The following is a 22,791-nucleotide window of genomic DNA, read 5'->3' as shown; positions in this document are numbered from 1 at the left end:
CTACCCCCGCGGGGTCGCTCGCGCGCCCCCGTGGAAGCTCGACCGTAAAAACGAAAGTCTCCACTCGAGCGCCAGCGCTCGAATGAAGACTCGGGGGCTACTGTCGAGGGTATCAACAAGGGGTACCCTCACCAATGCGTATAACCAGGCCATCCGTACGCACGCGCGGCCATTGACGGTCGCAGCCTCGAAGACGGAAATGTCGTCGAGCGAATCGGTCAGGGCTCGAGCGACCACTGCCGTCGAATGCGGAAGCGGGCTCGAGCGAACCGAGAGGCATCGACCGCAAGGACACTGTCCGCCGCCTGACGCGCGCACGAGAGCCAGGGCATTTAATGCACCTGACGCTTCCTCACCTAACACACGGGTCACGGGAGGCTTCTGTCCCATCGTTCTTTTTGCCGCCTTCCCACCGAACGATCAAGGGCGTGTCAGGACGCAGGGAACAAGGATGGAACGTCTAATCGGGACCCCCTCGAGACCTCCAAGGTCAGCGCTCCAGATATCAGCACATTACACGGCGTCCGACCCTCGACCGAACAGGGTCCCTTCCTAGGGGCAAGTTGGGCGTCGACTGACAACACCACAGCTACCCCGCCGGATCCGCCGCCATACCGTACCAGCATGTGACCTCAGAACCAGCGCGAGGCGGCGGGCAGGGCCGAACGCAGGGGCACGCGTAATCATCACCGGGCTGTCAAGATGGGACGGCTCGAGGCCATGCCGTACGGAAGCCTCGAGTAGGTCAGCGCTCCATGCGGCTATCGACCCCTACTCTAACATCTACGCATGTACCCTGGGTCTCTCCTTGGAGCTATAAAAGGAGAGACTCAGGAATAGAACGGGCATGACGACACAAGACCATACTCATACGTAGTAGAGCTCCACACTCCATTCCACGCTTGTATTCGCCCCTGTACAAGCACTTAGGTGCAAGATAATATAAACTCTCTCCCCCCGCTGGACGTAGGGCTTTCTCTTGCCCGAACCAGGATAAATCTCTGTGTCTTCTTGCATCACCATCCGGAAAAAGGAGCACGCATACAAATTTACTCGTTGGTGTGACCCCCCGGGGAAAAAACACCGACAACTGCTTTGCAGATCTCAACACAATGAAGGATGATGGTTTCTTGACAACATCAGCAGCGATAGCTTTACGATGAGTACGTGCATGTCGCTACGGATAGGTTTTGGAGAAGTTAACATTAAACACTGCTATAGAGAGGCTAATAGGGTGGCATATGAGCTAGCTAGGTGAGTGTTTGATGTAAAACAAGATTTTATACGGGTCGACAAAACCCTTAGCTTCATTTTTGAACTCATTAGCTTCTAAGGTAATGGTGTTTTGCAAATTAATAAAGTGCGTCGAGTGGCTCTCCTCGGAAAAAGAAGTAGCATTACCCATGTGACCCATTAGCATAGTACGCTATGGAACATGTGAAGTATATCAATCAAGCAATTATTCCATGTCCTATAATATATTGCATTCTAACATTCAAAATTTATCCACAAATATAAGATATTCTAGAGGACAAAATTTAGTTTTACATTAAATACTTTCTATTTATTAATCTATCACCATTAATCACGTTGTCACCATTAAATACTTTCAATCAACCAATCAAATTAATATTAGGCCTTGTTTAGTTCCCAAAAAATTTTGCAAAATTTTTCAGATTCTCCGTCACATCGAATCTTTAGACGCATGCATGGAGTATTAAATATAGACGAAAATAAAAACTAATTGCACAGTTTGATCGGAATTGACGAGACGAATCTTTTAAGCCTAGTTAGTCCATGATTGGACAATATTTATCAAATACAAACGAAAATGCTACAGTACCCATTTTGCAAAATTTTTTACAACTAAACAAGGCCTTAATAAATAGAGTTGCCACCATTAAATACTTTCAATCAACCAACCAATTTTTAAATCTTTGACCAAAATTTTAGACTAAAAATGCTAAGATTTATAGTATCAAATTAATATTAATAAATTTATTCTTGAATATATTTTTGTAAGATATTTATTTTATATTATAGATATTGATAATTTTTTTTTATAAAATTAGTCAAACTTTAAAATATTTGACTAACACGGATTTTAGAATGTTTGACTGACATTGATTCTAAGAATTAAAACTTTCAACAACCGAGGAAGTATATAAAGGGCCGAGGTCTCATTCCCCTCCCCGCAATTCTGTCACACCAAAATAATTTGACTTGTACATCTAGCTGCGCTGCGGTGTACAATGGTGACGACTGTGCTGCTGGCTGTCTTTGTAGCCGCCGCCGTCCTCGCCGCGGTGGTGTACCGCCACTTCGTGCCGCTGCTCCGCAACCCCGGCGCCCCAAGGGGCAGCTTCGGCTGGCCCCTCGTCGGTGAGACCATCGGCTTCCTCCGCCCCCACGCCTCCAACACCACCGGCGACTTCTTGCACAGTCACATCACCAGGTTCGTTAATAGCTTCGTCGCCATGCGCATCATGCATATGGACGTTAGTTAATAATTTCTATCTAGCTAGTAGTCAACGAGCCTCTATCGTGAAAAAAAACTGGTACCACAGCTAGCAAAGCAGTGCATATGCGCGTGTATGTCGTCGTTCCTTTTTCCTTGCTCATGATGGTCTCTCTCGATCGTCTCCCACGCGGCCGGCACGCACGAACACGCGCCGTTGCCGCAACCGTGCTCGGCCGGCATGATGCAGGTACGGCGCGGTGTTCAAGTCGCACCTGTTCGGCGCGCCGACGGTGGTGTCGTGCGACGAGGAGCTCAACCAGTTGGTGCTGCAGAACGAGGAGCGACTGTTCCAGTGCAGCTACCCGGGCTCCATCCGGGGCATCCTGGGCGCGTCCTCCCTGCTGGTGGTCACGGGCGAGCGCCACCGCCGGATCCGCGGCGTGTCGCTGGCATTCGTCGCCTCCAGGGGGATGCGCCCCGCCCACCTCGCCGACGTCGACCGGGCCGCGCGCGCCGCCATCGCGTCCTGGCGCGGCCGCTGCGGCGCCGTCGTTGTCTTCTGCGACGAGGCAAGACAGGTGACGTCCGTCTCCCTCCCAGATCGAGCAGCAGCACCCGATCGATCGTGTGCATTGTTTTGTCTCCACACTGGCACACTGCATTGCACGCAACCTTCTAGCGTTTTTGTCCTCTTTCTGGCTTGATGAATTGACTTTTTGGGTTGTATGCATGCATGTTTGGCGGGCGCTTGGCATGCAGTTTGCATTCGGCGCGATCGTGGAGCAGGTGCTGGGCTTGTCCCCGGAGGAGCCGCTCATCCGCAGGCTCCTGGAGCACTACTCCACCTTCATGAAAGGGCTCGTCGCTCTCCCTCTCAACATCCCTGGGACACCGTATGCCAGAGCTGTAGAGGTGCGTACCTATGGTAATATATATCCGTGGTCAAATATCTTAGGTGCCTGATTTATTTTTGTTTTTGTTCAGACTTGCAATTCTGTTCGGATATAAGAAATTTGTATATTGTTCCTTGTGAGTTTTTCTTTTAGTTCTTATCTCTGAAAATTCGTAAAGGTTCCAGATACCTGAAATATATATATCAACTCCTGTAAGTACGAGAAATATAATGTGGTCATTCCATCAAATCTAACTCTATCTAAAATGGGATTGTTTCCTCTAGCTAGACTCTTAACGATAGTTTTACTTCTCTGATAGTGTGTCTTCGTCGCTTAATTTAGCCTTACTATATGAACTATGAGCAGGCGAGGAGGAAGATATCTCTCACTTTGGAAGAGATTATGGACGAGAGGTGGAAGGAAGATGGGTCATCCAGGAAGTCATCCGCTTTCCTAGACGTGCTCATCGCAAATAGCGAGCTGTCCCACGATGACAAGGTCACCTTCCTGCTGGACTCGCTTTTAGCAGGCTATGAGACCACCTCCGTCTTGCTGTCCATGCTCGTGTATTTCATCGGGCAATCTCCCCAGTGTTTGCAGCAACTCAAGGTATGCGTACGATCGACAGGGATCATAATATAATAGTAATAGTATATATCCCTCAACGAGGAATACCACAGGGATCGCAAATAGTTTTTTCCTGTTTATCAATGTTAATAGCTGTTTATTACCATTTGTTTAGCTGTTCCTGTTCATATATACTTGTGTTCATGTTTTTTTTTTACTGTTTATTAGCCCGTGCCCGCGTTATGTGCTAGCATATATATAGCGGAGCATATGCATTTTAAGGCAAATAATCAGTTTGCTGATTAAATTGTTGTGTTGAAAATTAAACTTGAGCTAATTCTTGTGTAATATGTAGGTTGAGCATGAGAGCATAAGGTCCAGCAAGGGGACAGATGAGTTCTTGAACGCTGAAGACTACAGGAAGATGGAATATACCCAACGTGTAAGCTGGTTGATTCATCTCTATTGACAAGCGGACGACAAGCAAAGTCATCCCTCTTGTCATCTGAAGAAAACAAAAAGATTATTTTTTCCATCCATGTTTCATTTAGCGTGATGCTCGATCCATATGAATAATCTAGACGATATATACTTGCATTAAAATATAATGCAGCCCAACATTTGCCTGCATGATGTTGCAGGTTATCTGAAGAAAACAAAAAGATTATTCATCCATGTGTTTAGTTAGCGTGATATATGTGAAAAATCTAGACGATACTTGCCCTAAAATATAATGCAGCTTAACGACACATTTGCCTGCATCATGATGTTGCAGGTTATCAACGAGACGTTAAGATGCGGTAACATTGTCAAGTTTCTGCACCGGAAGGCCCTCAAGGATGTCAAATATAAAGGTAAAGTAAAATGGATATACCTTTTGTTTTGTTTTGCTGTGATCATATTCATATGATCATTGATTCATTTCTAACACAGTTGCCATGCATGATGGGAGGATTATTATACTGTTGCTTAATTTTGTGCTACCTACTACTGGTGCTCGGTGACTCCCAGTGACTGTAAAATCAGTATATATGCTGCAAGAGGATAGTGGCTGTTCCAGTGTCCCCTAATCCCTACTGTACTTTGTTTTGGCAGGGTATGTGATCCCAGCTGGCTGGAAAGTGCTGCCAATTTTGAGCTCCGTTCATTTGGACCCTGCTCTCTACAAGAACCCTCAAGAGTTCGATCCTTGCAGATGGGAGGTACACGTACGCATGAACCGTGTTGTTTGATCTGATCGTTTCGATCCCGGCCCAGTACTCCCTAGCTAGCTACTAATGCCATGAGTTCGTTATTTATTTGCATTGCAGGGGCAGGACCAGGCGTCGTCAGGCAAGAAGTTTGCGCCGTTCGGCGGCGGGCTCCGGCTGTGCCCCGGATCGGAGCTGGGCAAACTGGAGGCTGCCTTCTTCCTGCACCACCTCGTGCTCCAGTACAGGTGGAGCTTGGACGGCGAGGACGTCCCGATGGCGCACCCGTACGTGGAGTTCAGCAAGGGCCTGCCCATCAAGATATGGCGCCACCAGCAGGAGTCGTCTGATACGACGATCCCTTGGTTCGTCGGGCAGCTGTAGCGAGCAATGCATGCATCCAGCCATCGATCTATCAAAAGAAGCAGGAGCTGAGGACGACGACGAACGACTGAAACTCTTGACAGTAGTGTTACTAAAGCATATTAGAGCATCGCCAATAACTCACCAATATTTCATTCCCAATAGAATAGTACTAGTGATCACAGTATCACCAATACTAATACCGCTTTTTAGACTATTGGTGGAGATCCTTTCAACAGATCATTAATAATCTGTCTCAATACAAAGGTTCACATGTCAGATTATAATTTTTTATTTTTTCCCTCTTCTTTTCTTTTCTTTCCTCTCTCTCATATCTATGCAGCGGCTCTTTCCTCTCTCCAGCGCCCGAGCACAGCCTGCTGCTCCCCACCCACCGAGTACAAGCACGGGCACTCCCCTTGCTCCCCACACCCATTGAGCATGAGCACGGCCTGAGCACCCTCGCAGATCCAGATCCGGTGTCCTCCTCGAGTCCTCGACATGCAGCCCTTCCTCGATTTCTTTGGCTAGACGGTCACCACCCCTCTATGGCACCTCCACGAGTGATGGCGACAACCACGGGCGCTCAGGCGGCGGGCAGCAAGCAGCGAGCCATGATCGGCCGGCGAGCTCCGAGGTACGCGTGGGCGGAAGAAAAATCCAGACAGTGACAGTTGTGTGTGCACCTATAGTATTGGGAGAGTTGCATCTCCCCTTTTATTTGAGGGGAATTGGGCTTGTTTTTGGTGATCACCAATTTATGGGGATGAGCTGGGATCTATTGGAGCTGAGATTTTGAGCCAACTCCCCCAATACGGTGGTTGGATTGGGGATATAGGGGAGCTGTTGGAAATGCTCTCAGTAGAAGCACATGCAGCAGCCGACTGGCAGGGAAGACATAGAAAACATCGATATCGGATCTACCAGAGAGGGGTAAATGTGAGTCAATCAAAATTTCTTTTGAAATAACCACTGTCCTAAACAACCCTCTAAACACCAAACAAAACAAATACGACGCCGTCAAGTCAACAGGCGACTGAATGCTCTCCGTGAATACTAGAATATACAGCAGGACACTCACGTCGACACCGAGAACAAGGCCGATGGAGTGTCATGGCAATGGGTACGGTGGGACGGCGCCATTGCGCAGGCAACATGGAACATTACCCGCTGGCCCGCCAACGGCCAGCTGATGCTGGGATCAGAATGGGCCATATGGATTCAGGCCGGATGTTTCCGCTCGGTCTTCCGCCTTGTGAATTGTGACCTTAACCGAAGGCGGCAGCAGTGCAGCCGGAGCAAATATATCGTCGGAAGGAAACAATTTTACTGCTGTACTGGATTAGATGGAGACTTTCTAGGAGCAATTGGATTATGCATTCTAGAAATTTGTTAAAAACCTTAAAAATTGCTTTCCAACAATTAGATATTTGACTTATGCATTTTGACAAACTTGGCATTTGATGAACCAAACTTGGTATTTTTACATAAGCACAATGACTTGACAATTTTGATATCCCGAGTTTCCTGGACTCCTTATCGTGCGCGACCTCCCCACGCGCTGCGGTAGTTTCCCGCGAGGACTCCTCCTCACGCGAACATTTCTTCCTTCACGTGACGCGACGTAGCTATGGTTGACTGGCCGGTGACCTCGAAGGCTTGGTGCGGAATGATGGGGAGAAGGCCGCGGCGGACCTGGAGGCCGCGCGCGACATGAACTCTGCGACCTGCGACTTCGTGGACTACTGGCGCGCGACGCAACTCTGGCGAACTGCGACTTCGTGGACTGGTGGACCGGGAGGCCACGATTCACAGAAACGGCGGTGACTTGTGACTTTGTGGACTAGCGGCGACGGACGACGGAAATTCCCGCGCAGAGGAAAAATCTCACGCGAAGCGCGCCAAACAAAAAAAAGATCCCGGACAAAAAATAGTTGGGTCCACTATTTTGGGAAATGTCAAGTCAAAAATGCCAAGCACTTGGAGATAGACTTATTTTTCCTTTGGCAAAACGTTTAGGGACTTGGCAAATTCCAACAAATGACAAATTTCAATTGCATAACTGTTGGAGATGCTCTAAGAGCAACTCCAAGAAACTATTTATATCTTTTCTAAATGTTAGAAATAAAAAATATTCGTGAGAGTTTATCCTCCAACAACTTGTCTAAATGGTTATGCAAATATAGTCATCTTTTATTTTGGATTTTTCGCTAGCCAAAAATAAAAGACGAAAATAGCTCTGTAAAAAGCACACGAGATATAAAAAAGTTGTTGGAGAGTGAAAAGATAACAAATCAGCCAAACGAAGCCGAGTCTTTTTCGCATAATGAAAATTAATGTAGGTTAGAGTATCTCGTCCTATATCAAACTTGCAATGTGCAAATGGCCGTATTAGAACATCTTGCCGAGTCTTTTTTCTTTTTTTTTTCCTTCTGAAATTTATCAATTTGAGATACATATTTTGCTCGTGGACCATGCGTCTGCACACAAAACACAACTACTGCAAACTACCAAAGCTCTACTGTACAGTATGTACTACCAACATGCATGCATGTACTGATGTACCCAATCTCTTAATTAATAGGCTCTACTGTTGCTACAGTATATAGCAACATCATCTACAGATGATTTCAAGACTAGGAGTATATATGTATTAATCTCTTCACTGTTAATTGATTGAGCTCGCTCAACGCCCGTGAATGAACAAGAACAACTTGCATTGTGAGTTGATCTCACTGCCTTAGTATTTGATCCCATTTTTATACAATTCTGGTTTTGAAGTCGCCGATCGACTTCATTAATTAATTAATTAATCTATTGGTGCATAATCCCATCTCTATTATGGTGGAACCGTCCAAGTCTACCGCTGTCGCGTATAATTTTTTTTTCGCGCCATCCGTAGTAACAGTGACACAGGCATATATACGCACTGAAATACGGGTGGGAATCAGGTGTGACTACGGTACGGTGACATTAACAATATGAAGAAAGATTAGTTTAATATTGCTGGCGGCATGAGTTGGCAATTTGGCATGCATACTGCATTTTTCCAACAATAAACACCGGTAAATAAAACTGGACATCCGCGTGCATCTCGTGGGACGAGCTGAGTGTCAGTACCGTGTAGCACTGCTAGAGAACGTACCTTTGGTAGAGATGTACCAAATGACTTTTAGTCCCAGTATTTTTGGTGTCCGGGACAAGGTTCCTCCCCAACGGCTCCGGTGTCAGGCGCCGTCGCGGAGGGACCTTTAGTCCCGGTGTGTGTTACGAACCGAGACTAAAGACCTACCTTTAGCCCCGGTTTATGCCACTAACCGGGACTAAACCTTTTGTCCCGGTCTTTGGCACCAACCGGGGCTAAAGGTAGGTTTTTAGTCCCGGTTCGCAACACCAACCGGGACTAAACCCTCCCCGCTATAAATTGAATCTCCCTTCTCCCTTCTTCCTCTCCCTGCCCGAGCCCGAGCTCTTTTGTTCTTGCTTGTTCTTCCATTGTTCTTTCTTGTTATTGCTCTCATCTCCCGCGATCGATCCATTTCAACGCTTCTACGCCGTCGTCGATTTGTTTGAAAGGTTGCTAGCTTCATCCTCCTATGTTTCTCACCGCCATATGTAATTTTATATTGGACATATGTCTATTTTAATTATTTCATGTTGCCATCTCTCCAATCATCGTCTTCTCATGTTTGAATTTTTTTGAACGATGCTAAGTGTGTGCCCGCTAAAAACTAGTATACACAAATCATTACTACTATGTATACACGAATCATGTTAAGTTCTATTATAGATATTATAGGATATTTTTACTTTAATATGTTCATGTTCTTATTTTAAAATATTAATAATATAATTTTTGTTGTAATTGTTAAATAAATTGTTTTTCACTTTAAAAATTCTTGAAATTAATTTTCTTTACTGATAAAATTATAGCTTTTAATAGAAAAATTACAATTCCATGATAATGCAGATAATGACACGCCATTGGATGTGCAATGTTGATCGCCGCTCCAACGAGTTCATTGAGGGCGTGCGAGAATTCCACTGAGTGGCGGAGCAAAATAAGCGTGATGATTTTATGTGCTGCCCATGTGCCGTTTGTAAGAATTTGAAGGAATTTTCAAACTCAAGAGAAATTCACTTGCACTTGTTCACGAATGGTTTCATGCCAAACTATATTTGTTGGACCAAACACAGAGAGTCCGGGGTTATGATGGAAGAAGGTGAAGAAGAGCAAGCGTACCCTGACGATGTTTTTGCTCAATAGTGCGACTTCGCAGTAGAGGACGAAGGTGAAGAAGACGGGGATGCAGGAAACAGTATCGTTGATGATGACGATGCTCTTGATGATGTCATTCGCGACGTACAGAGAGATTGCGAAAGTGCAAAGGAGAAGGCTAAATTTGACCAAATGCTAGAGGATCACAAGAAGCTACTCTACCTGTCGGCCGAAGAGGGACAGAAAAAGCTAGGAACGACACTGGAGTTGTTACAGTGGAAGGCAGATAATGGTATTTCTGACAAGACATTTGGAAAATTACTGAAGATCCAAAAAAAGATGCTTCTGAAGCCTAATGAGTTACCCACCACTACATACGAAGCAAAAAAGATCGTCTGCCCTTTGGGATTACAAATCGAGAAGATACATGCATGCCCTAATGACTGCATCCTGTACCGTGGCGAGCACGAGAAATTAGATGAATGCCCTGTTTGCCATGCGTCAGGTACAAGATCTTGCGAGATGACCCTGGCAATGTTGAGGATGAAGAACGTCCGAGAAATAGAATCACTGCCAAGGTTATGTGGTATGCTCCAATAATTCCACGCCTAAAACGTTTGTTCAGAAATAAGGAGCATGCAAAGTTGTTGCGATGGCACAAAGAAGACCGTAAGGTGGACAACATGTTGAGACACCCTGCAGATGGTTCTCAGCGGAGAGGAATCGATAGAGAATTCCCGTACTTTGCAGAGGACGCAAGAAACCTAAGGTTCGCATTGAGTACGGATGGATTTAATCCTTTTGGGGACCAGAGCTCTAGTCATAGCACTTGGCCCGTTACTCTATATGTATCTACAACCTTCCTCCGTGGTTATGCATGAAGCGGAAGTTCATTATGATGCCGATGCTCATCCAAGGTCCGAAGCAACCTGGCAACGACATCGATGTTTACTACCTGAGGCCATTGATGTCCTGTCCCCGTGTAGCTAGGTAATTAACATACTTAATAATTTATGGATTATTGATCAGGGATAACTTCTTGGAGTGGAAATCACAAGGTGACCTGGGATATCTAACTTCATAGCGTGGAAATCACAGGTTCTATACCCGCTGTGTGCGTGCCTTGATCGAGCAATGGTGATGCCGCTGAGACACAATTACAAAATCTATCATGCATTCTTTTATACGGAGTATATCTTGCAGCCACTTGCAAGTGTTTTTGATTGACTGCATCTTGATCACAAAGTCAAAATACACCCTTATTGACGGAGTAGGATCTTGTAGGGTCAGTTATTGTTGTAATGTTAACTGTATATAATTACTGGAGAATGGAATGTGTGTAGTTGTATGGACACGGTTTACGCTAGCTACACATCGTCCATGTGTGATGTCGTTGTTGAAGAACGTATGGCAATATGCGACAACTTCAAAAGTACTATGTGGTCAATGTGTGCATATATTTGGATTGTACTTAATTAGCCGGGTGTATATCCCTTATTTGTCCAGCTAGCTAGCTAAAAGATTGTCTTTTGGATCTCTCTGGACAAATATGATCTAGTCAGCTCCTTGAAAATTTCTTAATTAGGTTGATGGAAATGTCGATCCACACGATCAATTCCTTTCATTTTTTTAGTTAACGGATCGGAACAAATGATTCCAACAACAGCTGTTTGCTACTTGTCAAAAAAGAAAAAACAGCTGTTTGCTGCAACTTAACTGGAGGCTTCTTGCAGCCGCTGTTATAGGAGTAACGTAGTCACGTTATTTTGAATTGATTCTTGCACTGGCCGGTTGACATCGACAAAGTAATACACGAGGAACACGCTATACCCAATCAAACAGACCCGTACGCCATAGCGATGACATGGCATTTCACATCAGAAAAAAAAAATGGAGACAATGAGCGCAGTTCGCTAGTGCGTCACTACGTATCTATCGCCACGCACCTATGTATATCTAGTAGTAAGAACTTTCAAAATACTAGTGTACTGTATGTAGTAGCATACGTAGTCGACGGTCTTTTATGTTAATTTCCATACTGTAGTGACGCAAAAAAAGAAGTGATTCAAAGCTACAGCTACTGTTTGACTTGGACCCGTTCGGGGAAAGTCGAACTGTTTCCTATTGTTTGTTGACATGTAGTACAAAGTCAGCAGCCAGGGAAAAATTTCCCCAATCATCGGAGCTGTGTACCTTCATAATACTGCTATTTATTTTTCGAACGGACCTTCTTCCACACGGAATATGCTTGACGGTTCAAATACAATCCATTCAAATTGCATTGTGCCGCAAGATGTTCAAACAAAACCCACGTATACGTCATGTGTTTGCTCGGTTCAAATGATATATATATAGTGCTTGCTGGACGTTTAGCACGTCTAACAGATCGAAGGAAAGGTCTGTGTCCTCCCCCTTAATTTTACACATATATGTCTCGTTGCACCATTTATGAGCAATTTGCACCAATTATTAGGAGCTCGCTGTCCTTGTTGCGTCAACACGGAGCTAGCCATTTAGCTTTAACGACGGATAGCTGAGGTTTTTTTTTTAAAAAAAAATATTCCTATCCCGTTTAAAAGTGTCCATTACAACCAAGTAGTCATATCATCATATCATCGATCGGCCAAACTTACTATTAATAAGAGGAGAAATATTTTGAAGCGTCCATGTAGATTCACATGAAATGCTCTAAGAAAAATATGTAAGTCCTAATATTTTTCATAAACCTCTGGTCATCAATTCTAGAGACCCTAATCATCAACGTCAATAATAAGGTACTAGATCTAACTCCATTAAAAAATTTATCCACCTTCGCCTTATAAAAATTCCTAAATCAACACATACACACTCATATATATGCATATATACACAATCCTATGAACACACACTCTCTATCCTTACGAGCAACTCCGAATAACTGATCACTCAATCGATCTTGAGATTGCTAAAGTCATAAAAGATGTCTAGATGTTGATGAACACGTAACGTACACACTAAAATGGACAGCAAAAATGTGAGGTTCTAACGACGTATCTAAAACCCTGTCACTTTTTTGTTGTCCCACGTCAGAAGTTCCGACGTATGTTAGAAGTGATTACGTATGTTTCAAGAGACCCTCCCATGTTAGAAGTTCTAACATACACCGCGAGGGATGAGACCGTGGGAAGTTTCCAAAAGGTATTGGAAGTTATGGCATCCCGTGTCAAAGCCCAATATCATATGGATCTTGATTGATCTCTTTTCAGAAGTTGAAAACAAAAACTTGTTCGCCTGTAACTGCTTACCATTCGCCCACACCAATTTTCATAATGAAAATAAAGGTGGGACCTTCCCCGAATTGTTCGAAAAAACCGAAAGTCGTTGTTCCGCAACTCGATCCACGCATGACTCATGATATACACACACTTGTTTTATCTTCTTTTTTTTGGTTATATGTTACTATATACACGAGAAAACCGTGCTAGGAACCGTGAGCAGACATATGCATGGTTTTGGCTGGTTGTCGCTCAAGTGACGTGTGCTCAATGGCGGCTCCAGGCCAGCCATTTTTTTGTTGGCGTCTGACGATGGGTCCAAAATTTGCGGGATTGTGGGAGCATCACCGGCACGCGAGTGTATATATACTGCTCGTGCACAAGCACAACCCGATGCAACGACCTGCCTAGCCTTGTCACGAGCACAAACGCTCTACACGACAGCAGGGAGTTCCCGCTCGGTCGCTCGCTGCTCCTCTCTCACCCAGCACAAGCAGCAAGGAGCAAGCACACCACCCGATCGACCATCATGAGCACTTGTGTTGAGCCGCCAACGCACTTGGCCAACCTCGACCCGGGCGCCGCCGCGCAGCGTTTGCCGTACCCCGCTCTGCCGGGCGACGACGTCCTGCGCCGCTCATCCGTGAGCGGCAGCAGCTTCGTCGACGTCGCTGCCCCCGTCTCGTCGGACGGCAAGAAGGCCGACGACGACGCATCCTCCTCCGACGACGACGACGACGAACACCAGGATGATGATCATCATCGACACGAGACGTACGGATCGCACTACCTGCGCCGTCGTCTCGGCGTGGAGCCGTCGGTGCAGCACGACCCGCGCGACGAGGGCACCGCGGACGCGTGGGTGGAGCGCAGCGCGTCGCTGATCCGCCTCACGGGGAAGCACCCGTTCAACGGCGAGCCGCCGCTGCGGCGTCTCATGGAGCACGGCTTCGTCACCCCTGCGCCGCTGCACTACGTGCGCAACCACGGGCCCGTCCCGCGCGGGGACTGGGCGGCGTGGACCGTGGAGGTGGCCGGACTCGTCCGCCGCCCCGCGCGCCTCACCATGGACGAGCTCGCCCGCGGCTTCCGGGCCCTGGAGCTCCCCGTCACGCTCGTCTGCTCCAGCAACCGCCGCAAGGAGCAGAACATGGCGCGACAGACGCTGGGCTTCAACTGGGGCCCCGGCGCCGTGTCCACGTCCGTGTGGCGCGGCGCGCGCCTCCGCGACGTGCTGCGCCGGTGCGGCGGCGTCGTCGACGACGGCGACGGCGGCGCGCTCTACGTGTGCTTCGAGGGCGACGAGGACCTCCCCGGCGGCGGCGGATCCAAGTACGGCACCAGCATCACGCGCGAGCGGGCCTTGGACCCCACCATGGACGTCATGCTCGCGTACCAGCAGAACGGCGGGCCGCTGCTGCCCGACCATGGCTTCCCCGTGCGCCTCATCGTCCCCGGATGCACGGCCGGACGCATGGTCAAGTGGCTCCGCCGCATCGTCGTCACCCGGGCTGAGTCCGACAACTACTACCATTACCGGGACAACCGATTCCTGCCGTCCCACGTCGACGCCAAGCTCGCCGACGCCCAAGGTAAATTCTTGAGAGTGATTTAATTTCAGATTTGTTCATCTCTGACTGAAAGATCAGATTTACCCCTTGCTGAATTTGCTGGCACACATAATATGCATATGCAGGCTGGTGGTACAAGCCGGAGTATGTGATCAACGAGATGAACACAAACTCGGTGATCACAACGCCAGGGCACAATGACTTCCTGCCCATCAACGCCATCACGACACAGCGCACCTACACCATGAAAGGATTCGCCTACTCTGGTAATAACCCGCTACATGCATGCCGATGTGGAGCATCATCATCTGCAGCAGATGGTTCATATATATTTCCCTGTGTTCTTCATCACTGAATTCCTACTTGTTTGTAGGTGGTGGCAAGAAAGTGACGCGAGTTGAGGTGACGCTGGACGGCGGTCAGACATGGCTCCTCTGCGTGCTGGACCACCCGGAGAAGCCCACCAAGTACGGCAGGTGCTGGTGCTGGTGCTTCTGGTCCATCGACGTCGAGCTCGCCGACCTCCTCGCCTGCAAGGAGATCGCCGTCCGCGCATGGGACCAATCGCTCAACACCCAGCCCGAGTTCCTCACCTGGAACCTCTTGGTACATGCATGCTGGCATGGCACCGTTTCTTGTTCCTAACCATGCATGTCCATGTCGACGTTCTTTGTTTCTCTATCATGATGCTGATGATGTTGTCTCACACGCGCTTAATTGTTTGCAGGGAATGATGACCAACTGCTGGTTCAGGGTGAAGGTTAACGTGTGCCGGCCGAGCAACGGGGAGATAGGGCTTGCGTTCGAGCACCCGGTGCAGCCCGGCAACCAGCCGGGCGGATGGATGGCGCAGCAGAAGCACATCGAGTCCGCGGAGGCCGCCGGTGCGGCGTCGCCACCGGCGCTGCCACCACGCAGCACCTCCGCGGCGACGTCCACCACCAACACCGCCAGCAATCAGTTCACCATGTCCGAGGTGCGCAAGCACGCGTCCAAGGACTCGGCGTGGATCGTCGTCCACGGCCACGTCTACGACTGCACGGAGTATCTCAAGGACCACCCGGGCGGCGCCGACAGCATCCTCATCAACGCCGGCACCGACTGCACCGAGGAGTTCGACGCCATCCACTCCGACAAGGCCAAGGACCTCCTCGGCGCGTACCGCATCGGCGATCTGCTCGTCACCGCCGCCGGCACCGAGCAGGCATCTCATTCTCACCTCGAGCACGCCCCCATCGGTGGCCCAGCGCCGCCGGTCGTCGTCGCGCTCTCCAACCCGCGGGAAGAGAAGGTCCCGTGCCGGCTCGTCGCCAAGACGGTGCTGTCCCGCGACGTCCGCCTGTTCCGCTTCGCGCTGCCGTCGTCCGGCCAGGTGCTGGGCCTCCCGGTCGGCAAGCACATCTTCGTGTGCGCCAGCATCGACGGCAAGCTGTGCATGCGGGCGTACACGCCGACGAGCTCCGTGGACGAGGTCGGCCACTTCGACCTCCTGGTGAAGGTGTACTTCAAGAACGAGAACCCCAAGTTCCCCGACGGCGGGCGGATGACACAGTACCTGGACTCGCTTCCGATCGGCGCCCGCGTCGACGTCAAGGGGCCTGTCGGCCACGTCGAGTACGCCGGCCGGGGAGGCTTGGTGATCGACGGCGAGCCGCGCAGGGCGGGGCGCCTCGTCATGGTCGCCGGCGGGAGCGGGATCACGCCGATCTACCAGGTGATCCAGGCGGTGCTGCGCGACCAGCCGGAGGACCCGACGGAGATGCACCTCGTGTACGCCAACCGGACGGAGGACGACATCCTCCTGCGCGGCGAGCTGGACCGGTGGGCGGCCGAGTACCCAGACAGGCTCAAGGTGTGGTACGTCATCAGCCAGGTGAAACGCCCGGAGGAGTGGAAGTACAGCGTCGGGGTGGTGACGGAGGCCATTCTGCGGGAGCACGTGCCCGAGGGCGGCGACGGCACGCTGGCTCTCGTCTGCGGACCACCGCTAATGATCCAGTTCGCCGTATCGCCGAACCTAGAGAAGATGAAACACCATGTCGATTCTGTCATCGTCTTCTAAGTTACATAGCATCTCCCAATGTCGTTAGCTCCAGCAGATAAATTGGCTTCGTATCTCCCTCAGCAGTGAAGGAATGTGTGTGTCTGTTATAAAAACATTTCTCCTATGTTCCATTGCCTGATTTTTAAGATTATTTTCGTGTCACAGCGAATTACACTTTCTTTTTCATTTTAATATGTCCACTATCTCGATCGAGGTATGTAACTGCAGAGCTCTGAATGTGCCAGTGAGGTTCTCTCTATGAGAGAGAGAGAGAGAGGTTGCTAATCTTGGATCAAACGCACACTCCTTTCTTCCAGGAGCCTTTCACCGAAAAGAGCAAAACACTTGAGATAGCACTGGTTCTGCATTTTTTAAAATATGCCCTATAAGGTAAGATTGATCGACGGATTCAAGAGGGACTTGCTAAATTTCAGATGGCAGAATTTTAGTTACTATTTAGACGACACTTATTGCATATAGTTTATACTAAATTATAGATTTTGTTCGATGCAATTTTTGTAGGTGCAATCTGTAATTTTTGGTACCAAGAATAAGAAAACTCGTTAGACAAAACCACGAAACTGGCAAAGTCTGATTTGTGTTTGCACAAAGATAATTAACAATCTACAATTATTTCTATACGTACATAAGGACAAAAAAATTAATATGTTATTACACAAAGACAAATAAAAAAAATCACAAAAGTAACAATTTACTTATACTATAAGAGTGTTGTCTGAAATCATCTTAGGCCTTGTTTAGTTCTGAAAATTTTTGCAAAATGCTACTGTAGTGTTTTCGTATGTATTTGATAAATGTTGTCAAATCATAGACTAACTAGGCTCAAAAGATCATTTCACCAATTACAGATGAATTGTGTAATTAGTTTTTTTATTTATATTTAGTACTTCATACATGTGCCGTAAGATTCGATGTGACGGAAAATCTTTGCCATTTTGCAAAATATATCTGCAACTAAACACGGCCTTAAAATTCAGGCTGAAATATAGGAGAACTGATAAAATATATGCACTAACTGTCATCTAAAAAAATAAAAATTCATACACCTAGATTTTAGCAAGTCCCTTATAAAAACACTCTACTCATATATGTTGGTCTTTAAAAAGAAAAGATATTTGTACTTTGAAGTGGAGTCTAGAATAATAGATCTTATTATCTTGCTATTGTTAATTACAAGCTTCATCGGACACGTTAGAAAAAAATATATAAATACTGTAATACTATTACTAATTAAAGACATTAATTTTCACCACATGAGCTTAAAAGGATAAATCATTAGTTACCTGCGGACTCCAACCAAGTGTTAATTCTCGCTAGATGTGCTAGAAGAAAAGATGAATCATGAAAAAAATCACACAATAATAAAAAGACATTTAACACAATAAAGCCATGAATGATGCATGAAAAATGGAAAAAGAAAAAGTCAAACCGGGAATGAAAAAGGAAAAAAAAAAGTCAACCTGTGAATGAAAAACAAAAAATTTGGCTCATGCATGAAAAAAGAAAAGGTCAACAGTGAATGAAAAAAATGGCCTAGAAAAGAAAAAAAAAAGACAACTTGTGAATGAAAAACAAAAAGATAGCCCATGCATGAAAAAAGAAAAGTCAAAAAAATGGCCTAGAAAAGAAAAAAAAAAGACAACTTGTGAATGAAAAACAAAAAGATAGCCCATGCATGAAAAAAGAAAAGTCAACAGGGAATGAAAAACAGAAGAAAAAATGGCCCATGCAGGTCTCGAACCTGCGACCTTCGCGTTATTAGCACGACGCTCTAACCAACTGAGCTAATAGGCCAGTTGGTTATATAATTTTCAAAATTTATTAATAGTCTTCTTGATGCACTTGTGTCTTGTCTTGCAACTTGCCTAAAATCGTGATTGAGAGGTAAAGCTTGGTGGCTGAGAGCATATCCTTCATGGAGCTCTAACATGTACTGGAGGTTGCGTTTTGGTAACCAACAATACTATATGATAAATCTTCGTCTTGGGAGTTTGCTCTCTCTTGGCTTATTCTTTACCTTACACATTAAGCCTTTTCACTTTTATGTTTGGCTTGTGTGTCATTTACCCTTTCCAAGATAAGAATAGGTTAGTACACTAGAAAAACTAAGATCCACACCATGTTTGTTAGGGCACCTCTAAGGGTTAGAGCTAGTTACTAGCTCTATGACAACTTCTTTAATAATGTTAACTTTTAGCATGGATAGTCACACATGACACTCTCACATAACCTTAAAATACGTGCAAGATCTTAGCTCTTAATCAAGAGCTAGATTTTCTCTCTCTTCAACTAAAATATAAAAAATATTTAGAGCTAGCTTAAGAGTCAATTATTGAAGCTCCCTTAGTTTATGTTTCAAGTGCAAACCAAACTAGCCTAGCTTTATGTTTTATAACTGGCCCAATTCACACCCCTCTTGGCATCACGTGCTCCTATCAGGGCCGTCCCTGTGGGAGTGCGACCTGTGCGACGGCACAGGGCCTCCATTTTTAGGGGCCCCAAACTCCAATTGCAATGCATCATCTAGTAGTAGGATGTGCTGGTCGCTGCAGGCAGCTCAAGGCTTGGTTCTAAACTGTTGGTCCACTTTTCTTGACGTGCACAACAAAAGGGTGCAAGTGCCGCGCTGAACTGCTGGTTGCATCTGGCCTTCGGCAAGCTAACAAGTTCATTTCTATTTCTTTTTCTTCATTTGTTATGAGTCTTTTGCAAGTGAAATGGAACTAGCTTGTTTGTTGTCTGATGCATATAACTAACGCAATGTCTCTTAATTTGGTTTTTTTCCCTTACTTATTGTTGTGTATTGACGTGTCTAGGCATAAAGTGTTTCAAATCAAAGCCATTTCTTTGCAAATGAATCTAGGAAAATATGAATGGAATTACAAAAAACTCAAAAAGATAGAGAACTTAATATTATGAAGGAGCTATGGATAGGTCATGCAGCCAAAAGTTAAAACTGTATAGTTGTTGATCATTGTACATACTCCCTATATTTCCAATTATACGTCATTCTAAAAATCATGAAGAGCTAAAACATCACCAAGCTTCTTGCAATAAGTACATTATTTTACTATTGTATTTTGTTAGTTGTTAGGGCCTATTTTAGAATTTAGCACAGGGTCCCCATTTATGCCAGGACGGCCCTGGCTCCTATATTTATCTGTGGGCTTAGATGACATGTACTACGATATTTGAATTGGCAATGACCTACTCTGTGGCGCCATGTTGTAAGAGTTGGAACGAGGTTTGAGGAGATGCAAAGGAGCAATAAGATCTAGAAGTGTGAAGAGGTTACAGTGGAGGTTGCTCGTACGTACTCCCCCCATTAAAAAAAAGATATTATTATAGGATTCATACAGGCCAAACTTTTTAAAATTTAATTAAATTTCTATAAAATATTAGTCTATCCTTAATACTAAAGTGTGTGTGCGTCTTGAGTGTCTACGTTGTACTGTGTAATCTCAAAAAAAGAGGTAAAATTTTAGCTAAAAATTTGGTCTGATCGTCTGGTATGATGGCCGTGTGGGGAACTAGAGAAGGGGAATGACGCACGTGTGCGAGGCGGATCACAGAAAAGTATCCGTTGGGTCGTGGATGGGGCGCAGACAAGTTTTAGCTAGGCCATAGTGTTACATCGATTATTGGGGCATACTTAGGATTTTTGGGTGAGGCCCAAATCTGTCTCATGTGGCCGTGTGCTATCCCTCTACGCATAAAACGTTGATATATTATCGGACGCTAAATCTTACAACACATTTAGATTCAAGAATACCTTAAAATTGCTCATTTATCCCTAGTACTAAAAAGACAAATCGTCTAGCCTCTCCCCGCACATTGGTGACTACGTCGAAAGATTGGCGCGGCTCCGCCATGCAGCAATAAATAATAACAGATAGAATATCAAGGGTGTTCGAACTTTTTATCTTTTTCTAATCTAATATAAGTAATTGATGAGTAAAATCTTACATAATTTATATTATGTCTAATTCTAATCTTATCTATACCTATATATGGCTCTGTGGCTTTTTTATGTTTTTCTGTCTCCTAAATAAAAAAATCTTTATCAACCAATCTAATCTATATCTTAATAAATAAATTGAATACAAATTAGGTTAAATTTAAACACCAATTAAACTATACAAGCACGGCACTATATCATCTCATGCAAGGCGGTGCGAAAAGATGTTGTGGCCGAAACGACGATGACATGACATGTGGAGACCATGGCGAGGTTGGGCAACGAAGGGGCAACCTGACAAGATGGCGACGTGAGCATGACCGAGACGAGGATATGTGATGGTGATGATGCAGGGCGAGGTTCGAGGAGAGAGGATACGGTGACACGAGCGAGGTTGCCAAGACGTCGTTGGCATATGCAGCTATTGGGGCTCCGTCTCATCGATTTGCCAGGCTACGGAGACGCCATCACATGATGGTATCGGGGCATTGTCGTGTCAGGACTCTATGGCCACCGGGGTGCTGTCACCATCAATCCATTAGAGCTCCATGTTCGCCTTGGGATGCGAGTGGTGAGGCCACGTGGCTCTAAATATGAGCTTGCAGATAAGGATGAGAAATAAGAGAAAAAGAACAAAGAGGAAAATAGAAAGTAAAAAAATAGGGTATTATATTTCCTCATTGATGAATTATGTACTATTTGCACTATGTAAAGATATGCAGTATGCGCAGTTATATCTGCTAATTCTTTGATGCTATAATTCAAAGTGGAAGTGAAAACATAAACCCCTAGCCCTTTGTGTTCGCCTACGCTTGGCATAGATGCAATTGTTTACTTAAGTATAAGAAATTATATTGATTTCAAAATTAGTTATATATACATTTTAGCGTAGCATTGAGTGCAATAAAAACAATAGCTTTGAAGATAAAACAACACATAGATGTCAAAAGTACTGATGAAACTATATTTTTTCTTCCATTATAACGTACGAGCATTTTTGCTAGTTACTTATGTCTTTAAATAATTTTTTTAGAAAAACATATTTAGCGTTTTGTCTGATGATATTAATGATGTATATCATCAATATTAATATTTTTTATGTATTTAGTTTGTTGAAAATATTTGACTTTTTGAAGAGTGAGATAATTTATAGGATTGAGGGAGTGCCAACGCACCCTTCCCTCTCCTCCAATTTCTATTTGACTCATAAAAAATGAAATTAACGATGACACGCTGCCGACTGAAAATCGTGGTGGAGACGAATCTGCAAAGAGAGAGATCATTTGCCGTTTAGCAACGTTAGCTGCCGCGTACGGTACCTCAAGCGGAGACGTGCGTGGGTTCAGCCGGGAACAAACCAGAGACGGCGAACTGTAGCTGTGGGCACTGTCTGTCAACCTGTCATGGCATCTTGCAAACTGGTGGCCTGGGCGTGATCGATCCACCACCCACCGTTGTAGTTGTAGCCGTCTCGACGCACCGTTGTAGCTAGGCATCGACGAGACAAGGCCCATGCCACGCCAACGCAACGCAACTCAAGGAATGGTTTATATATGCATGTGCAGCTGGTTGCTCTGCTCAATACTTGCGTTGCCAGGGCTTGTGCTAGCCGAACCATTTGTTCAATCCTTGTGAGGCTGCTGCCGTTCTTTAGCCCAGACAGCTACATCATCGCGTGCGACGGCGACGCTGATCAGCAGTGCAGTTCAGCACCATGAGGCAGTCTAGCCGCCCCGGGGACGTCGATCCTGCCGCTGGCGGTCATCAGGTACAAATACATCATATAATATGAATATATATATATATATAGTTTTGTGAAAGTTTTCACTCCTAAAATCCGTGTCAATCAAATTTTTAAAGTTTAACTAATTTTATAAAAAAAAATATATCAATATTTATGAAATAAAATAAATATTTTATAAAAATATATTTTATACTAATTAATGATATTGATTAATACTATAAATTTTAGTGTTTTTTTTTTCTAAAAATTCAGTTAAAGTTTTAAAATTTGATTTTAGGATAAGAAGTTGAAGCTTTGCGGTGAACGGTCCCATGGTTTGGACGTTTTGCAGGGGACGGCGAACCGGGATGAGGAGGACGCCCCCGCCACGGGCGCAGCAGTCACCATTCCCGGCCAGGCTCTGCGAGCGGCGGCGCTGTCCCCGGCCGGAGACAGGCCGGTGGACCACGCCGACGCGACGGTGGTGCAGGCCGCGGTGCAGAGGGCAGCGGGGCAGGGCGGGGTCG

The 22,791-nt window shown here is 45.8% G+C and overlaps 2 protein-coding genes and 1 non-coding gene across 3 annotated transcripts; 2 read left to right on the top strand and 1 right to left on the bottom strand.

Moving 5' to 3' along the window:
* Positions 2,222 to 5,738, top strand: LOC8055423 (cytochrome P450 724B1). The gene is made up of 8 exons (XM_021460482.1): positions 2,222 to 2,455; positions 2,709 to 3,039; positions 3,221 to 3,373; positions 3,721 to 3,963; positions 4,277 to 4,363; positions 4,697 to 4,775; positions 5,017 to 5,123; positions 5,232 to 5,738. Exons 1-8 carry the CDS (start codon positions 2,253 to 2,255, stop codon positions 5,493 to 5,495), a joined length of 1,467 nt encoding a protein of 488 aa, XP_021316157.1. The 5' UTR covers positions 2,222 to 2,252; the 3' UTR covers positions 5,496 to 5,738.
* Positions 13,366 to 16,731, top strand: LOC8055422 (nitrate reductase [NADH] 3). The gene is made up of 4 exons (XM_002454038.2): positions 13,366 to 14,539; positions 14,644 to 14,784; positions 14,892 to 15,124; positions 15,246 to 16,731. Exons 1-4 carry the CDS (start codon positions 13,477 to 13,479, stop codon positions 16,578 to 16,580), a joined length of 2,772 nt encoding a protein of 923 aa, XP_002454083.1. The 5' UTR covers positions 13,366 to 13,476; the 3' UTR covers positions 16,581 to 16,731.
* Positions 18,304 to 18,377, bottom strand: TRNAI-AAU. The gene has a single exon. It is a non-coding gene; the product is annotated as a tRNA-Ile (tRNA).

Source organism: Sorghum bicolor, chromosome 4 (genome assembly GCF_000003195.3).
Source record: "Sorghum bicolor cultivar BTx623 chromosome 4, Sorghum_bicolor_NCBIv3, whole genome shotgun sequence".
Lineage (NCBI taxonomy): Eukaryota > Viridiplantae > Streptophyta > Magnoliopsida > Poales > Poaceae > Sorghum > Sorghum bicolor.
Note: the sequence above shows the minus strand (reverse complement) of the source record. Positions and strands in the feature narration are given on the sequence as shown.

Excerpts from the sequence above, each read along its gene's own strand:
- LOC8055423 (XM_021460482.1), top strand. The coding sequence starts at position 2,253 with ATGGTGACGACTGTGCTGCTGGCTGTCTTTGTAGCCGCCGCCGTCCTC. Across the intron at positions 3,040-3,220 it reads TCTGCGACGAGGCAAGACAG|TTTGCATTCGGCGCGATCGT; the intron begins GTGACGTCCGTC and ends CTTGGCATGCAG. Across the intron at positions 4,364-4,696 it reads AGATGGAATATACCCAACGT|GTTATCAACGAGACGTTAAG; the intron begins GTAAGCTGGTTG and ends ATGATGTTGCAG.
- LOC8055422 (XM_002454038.2), top strand. The coding sequence starts at position 13,477 with ATGAGCACTTGTGTTGAGCCGCCAACGCACTTGGCCAACCTCGACCCG. Across the intron at positions 14,785-14,891 it reads GAAAGGATTCGCCTACTCTG|GTGGTGGCAAGAAAGTGACG; the intron begins GTAATAACCCGC and ends ACTTGTTTGTAG. Across the intron at positions 15,125-15,245 it reads TCCTCACCTGGAACCTCTTG|GGAATGATGACCAACTGCTG; the intron begins GTACATGCATGC and ends AATTGTTTGCAG.